Below are 5,767 nucleotides of genomic sequence, written 5' to 3' on the forward strand. Positions count from 1 at the left end.
TCAGCTTTTGTCTTCTCCAGATGCTAACTGATGGACTGGAGTGCTGTGGATTACTTGTGGATTATTGTGATGTTTTTATCAGCTGTTTGGACTCTCATTCTGACGGCACCCATTCACTGCAGAGCAAGTGATGCAGTGCTACATTTATCCAAATCTGATGAAAAAACAAACTCATCTACATCTCGGATGGCCTGAGGGTGAGCACATTCTCGTTTTTGGGTGAACTATTCCTGTACGTCCCCATTTGGATAGGTACGCAAATGTGTTTGTGCGTTTGAGAGGAAAATGTGTCGCTACTAAATCACACTGGTGTATGTGTGTGTTTGTGAGCAACATGCGTGTGATGATGATGATGATGGTTAAACTGGCAGGCTGAAGAAGAATCTTTGGTATCAGTGGCTGTATCACACACACCACTGTGTTTCTGTGAGGTAGCCACATTGATTCTCACTACAAACGAGGTGTGTGTGTTCGCTTTTTTTCACATTTTTGCTTCACATCAGAGTTTGCAATAACACTGTTTAAGAAAAAACTCGCTCTCCGCCTGGTCACGGCTCAATGCTCTCTTCGAAAATGCTACAGACTTCTGCTGTCTTACCTGTCCAGAGCGAGACAGAAATTAAGCAAAGGATGACCGTTACCTGGCGAACGCGTCAAGAAGGGCCTTTTTCACCAGCAGGAACCTTTTGGATTAGACAAAGAAACAATATCCATCTCTACAGCTCAGAGAGTTCAGAGTTCAGGAGTCTGTTTCCCCGCAAATGTTCGTTATACACAACAATCCCTTTTTTTCTTCGTTTCTCGTCGTCACAAGGTGCTTCTTTACACTTAGTTTATGCACAACAGAGCACAGACTTGTAATACAAACTTTGTGTCTATGTAACTATTTTTACCCGCATCGTTATTATAGAGGAACAGAGAGAGAGAGGGAAGGAAAACAAGGAGGAAAGATATTTACAGTTTCGTTTTCAGTACGTTTTGGTAAATGGATCAATTTGGTTTCCAAAACAACGGATGAGTGTTTCTCAGCCCCTGTGGGAAGGATTTTGCATGATTCTCCCGCACAGACTCATGGGAAAGAAAGGGAGTCTTTGGGTTGGGCGGCTCGCAGCCGCAAACATCCTCTATGATTATCATTAAGGCATCTGTCGTTGGCACTCAATTATCATACAGTGACATTTTACCTTTAGGTTTGGCCACTAGAAGCTGCAGGTCTCCACAAACAGGAGAAACATAATCGAACAGCTTTTACTCTCCGCTTGGTTACTGATTGTTTCATCTTTGGTAATGGAAAATACCTTTGGATATAAGACATAAATGTATGAAAAAAGCTCATGGGTGATAAAAATCCTGATATCTGACAGATTCATGCTGCCTTCAAGTCTTTATGGGACGCTCCTGCATAAGAGTTTGGAAATTGCAATGAAAATAACGGGAAAATGCTAAATACTCATTCTTTTTTGACTTGATGCAGGATTATTATTGTCGTTAACTATAACTAAAACAATATATACATGAAAAATCAGTACTTGAAATAAAATAAATGTTAATGGAAATAAAATTAAATATTACAACTTATTTTATTTTAGCCAGTTTTAATTTTCATTTAGTTTAACTTAACTGAAATAAAAATGAATAAAATCTTTATAAACATATTTAAAAATAAATAAAAATTAGAAAGCTCAAATGCTGACTGTATAGCAACAAAATTGCTAAAACTTTCAAATGAAAACGTAACAGTATATGAATTATACTAAAATTAATAAAAACAATGCAGACATTAAAAACAAACTAAAAACTTACATATAAAAATAACCTAAATTATAATGAAAACAGGAAATATAAAAATAAAAACATTACAAATATAAATAAAAGTATATCAATGATACTAAAACAAACTGAAATAAATTAATAAAAACTACATAGACGTACTTTTTAAAAAGTAAAAAAATGACAAAAAATGTCAAATTAAAATCTAAAACTGAAGTTTTAATTTTAAAAACGAACTTAAAAACTATAATAGTATATGAGTAATGCTAAAACAGCACTGGCTTGAAGGCAGCATGTCCTGCAGCAGACGAAGCGTGAGTTTCTGGGGTTTTCCAGGAGGTGGCGCCATTGCTCTGTGCAGATGAAGCACTCTGTAAAACCCCTACGGTAAAATGATTCTTTAGGAGCAAATACAGAGGACTGATTGATTCTTTGCATCCCTTTATCATTGTGCTGGAGCAAGAACAAGGCGCCACGCTGGCAGTGAAAGTACAGACTACCGCCATATGAATATCTAGATATATATTTTTAATGTCAAGGGCAGGTCAAAGGTCAAGGAGTCGAAAACCAAGGGTTGTGTGCTAAAATACGTATTGCCTTCTTTTCCTTCGTTCTTCTGCTCTATGAGAGAGAGAAAATTCTGCTCGGCCAATCCAGAGACTGAGATGAGAGATGTTTCAGCTCAAATATCAAGCACAGGTGGGGGAATGGCCGAAATATCCACGATAAGAAGGACTAATGAATAAAAAGAATACGTTTGATTTGACAAATGCAAATGATTCATGCACATCCGCCGTGCACGGAAGAGGTTTGATGGGCGCCGTAGATCATCATCAGCTGCTGCTGCTGCCCAGATGTTGCATCTGGCACGGGTTTCTCCGCATCCGAGACGCTCAAGCCTTGGAGAAAGTGGTCGCCGAGGTGCCGGGCCCGGGACTGACCGCATGCTCGTCCTGCCAGCGGTCCACGCATCTGCGGCGTGCATTCATGAAGAAGTTGCTGACGGTGGAGAGCTCCAGGCCCAGCTGCTGCGAGATGGTGATCTGCATCTCTTTGCTGGGACGCTTGTTCTCCTTGAAGATGGCGATGAGCGTTCGGCGCTGCAGGTCGGTGAAGACCAGACGCTGCTTCTTGGGCACCATGTTTCTGTCTTTGTGCTGCTCCTGTTCCTTTCTTTTGCAGGCTGCCAGGAGGAGACACAGAGAAAGAGACGAGTGAAAATACAAGAATTAAACGTGCATAAACTCATGCATCCAGAATAAAGCTGATGAAGGAAACCGGGAGTCATTCAGTGAAAGCAGTACTTTTTGTGTTCTGCAAGCTTAAATATAATACTTCAAAACTGATGGTAAAAAAAAAACATGATTAACACTTTAAAGCAGTATATAGCTAGTCAGAAGTACTATTTTAAAAAATCTATAAACCATTAATATTGGTTTTTCTCTTCACACTATATCAATTTATACCCAGCTAACTAAAATATGTCCTAAGAACTTTCCCATTGAGTTATGAAATGGCTATTTCTGAATGTTCTCGGAACATTCAAAACATCCAGCTTTAAAAACGTTTTTTCTCTTGGTTAGGCAAACATTGCATTTTATAATTTTGCAAACAATATAGGAATGTTCCCACATAATTTAATTTATAGTAACTACTATAGTGTTTTTGAACCATACTATAGTAAAGTGTATTATACTGTATATATTACAGTATTTACAACACTTTGTTTAGCATACTGTTGTATTAACCACAGTGAACTGATAAGCTATAATAAATACTGTAGTATACTTTAGTTTTTGCTACAGTTAACTAGAGTATTGTAACTTCTAGTTGTAGACTTAAACTTAGTACAGTATTGGGTAAAGTAATTTTTTATATTACTATAATTGTTATATTACGACAGCAACTATAGAATTACCACAAACAACTGTATTCAAGTACTTGACTATAGTATGGTTCAAAAACACTATAGTATTTACTATAACTTACTATAGTATTTTTACATGTGGGTTACTTTTGAATGTTCCCTGCACATTTTGAAACAAGTAGTAACATTTAAAAAAACGTTAGATGAACAGCCAACTAAAATGTTTTAGAAAATGTTCCATGAACGATGTAGAAATAATGTTTTTATGCTAAAGTTTTGAGAACGCTCCAGGCCCAGCTGCTGCGAGATGGTGATCTGCATCTCTTTGCTGGGACGCTTGTTCTCCTTGAAGATGGCGATGAGCGTTCGGCGCTGCAGGTCGGTGAAGACCAGACGCTGCTTCTTGGGCACCATGTTTCTGTCTTTGTGCTGCTCCTGTTCCTTTCTTTTGCAGGCTGCCAGGAGGAGACACAGAGAAAGAGACGAGTGAAAATACAAGAATTAAACGTGCATAAACTCATGCATCCAGAATAAAGCTGATGAAGGAAACCGGGAGTCATTCAGTGAAAGCAGTACTTTTTGTGTTCTGCAAGCTTAAATATAATACTTCAAAACTGATGGTAAAAAAAAAACATGATTAACACTTTAAAGCAGTATATAGCTAGTCAGAAGTACTATTTTAAAAAATCTATAAACCATTAATATTGGTTTTTCTCTTCACACTATATCAATTTATACCCAGCTAACTAAAATATGTCCTAAGAACTTTCCCATTGAGTTATGAAATGGCTATTTCTGAATGTTCTCGGAACATTCAAAACATCCAGCTTTAAAAACGTTTTTTCTCTTGGTTAGGCAAACATTGCATTTTATAATTTTGCAAACAATATAGGAATGTTCCCACATAATTTAATTTATAGTAACTACTATAGTGTTTTTGAACCATACTATAGTAAAGTGTATTATACTGTATATATTACAGTATTTACAACACTTTGTTTAGCATACTGTTGTATTAACCACAGTGAACTGATAAGCTATAATAAATACTGTAGTATACTTTAGTTTTTGCTACAGTTAACTAGAGTATTGTAACTTCTAGTTGTAGACTTAAACTTAGTACAGTATTGGGTAAAGTAATTTTTTATATTACTATAATTGTTATATTACGACAGCAACTATAGAATTACCACAAACAACTGTATTCAAGTACTTGACTATAGTATGGTTCAAAAACACTATAGTATTTACTATAACTTACTATAGTATTTTTACATGTGGGTTACTTTTGAATGTTCCCTGCACATTTTGAAACAAGTAGTAACATTTAAAAAAACGTTAGATGAACAGCCAACTAAAATGTTTTAGAAAATGTTCCATGAACGATGTAGAAATAATGTTTTTATGCTAAAGTTTTGAGAACATTATTAAGAGAACCTTGTCAGAGCGTTTTGAGAATGTTCCCTGTTATCTGGGTATAAATGTTGATATATTAAAAAAAATAAATTTATTTATCTGAACAGTTTATGTCTCTGAGCTTATAAACCCCTGAAACAATATACCTGCCACCTTAGATGAAATAATGCACAGGAAGGGACATCATTTGAGTCTTTCTACTATTTATAGAATAGTCATTTGTTCAGAATTGCACGCTAACTTACTTCTATAACTTACTACTTTAGTAACTTAGTATATTGCCTGTACTGTCCCTAGATATGCCAAAATGTGCAATATACAAAGAATAAAAACACAGACTAAAATACTGCATAAAATTCTACGTTACCTTAAAAATAAAGCCTCCAAGAGGGGGTTTTCTAGCAGAACCATTTTGGTTCCCCAAATAACCTTTCAGTGAACCGTTCTAAAAAGAACCATTTATTTATTAGTGTGAAGAATATTTTAATTATCTAAAGAACCTTTTCCACTACATTTAATGTTTCCATAGATGTTAAAGGTTCTTCATGGAACCATCAATGTCAATAAAGATGTTTATTTTTTTAGAGTGTGCATTTTGCAGGTCTATGCATTTAATGTGCATTTGACATTTATTTGACCAATATATTTGTAGTAGTGAAGACCAAACCAATATTAAGTGTGTGTGTGTGTGTGTGTGTGTGTGTGTGTGTGTGT

General features: G+C 35.9%; 1 protein-coding gene across 1 annotated transcript in view; it reads right to left on the reverse strand.

Annotated features, from left to right (window-relative positions):
* Window positions 1–2,663: 2,663 nt before the first annotated feature.
* Window positions 2,664–5,767, reverse strand: part of onecut3b (one cut homeobox 3b) — a 39,900-nt gene continuing 36,796 nt past the window's right edge. Inside the window, exon 2 of the mRNA XM_016230982.1 lies at window positions 2,664–2,953. Coding sequence (XP_016086468.1) covers window positions 2,664–2,953 — 290 coding nt within the window. The remainder of the gene's footprint in view (window positions 2,954–5,767) is intronic.

Source organism: Sinocyclocheilus grahami, unplaced genomic scaffold, assembly GCF_001515645.1.
Source record: "Sinocyclocheilus grahami isolate Dianchi unplaced genomic scaffold, SAMN03320097.WGS_v1.1 scaffold381.1, whole genome shotgun sequence".
NCBI lineage: Eukaryota > Metazoa > Chordata > Actinopteri > Cypriniformes > Cyprinidae > Sinocyclocheilus > Sinocyclocheilus grahami.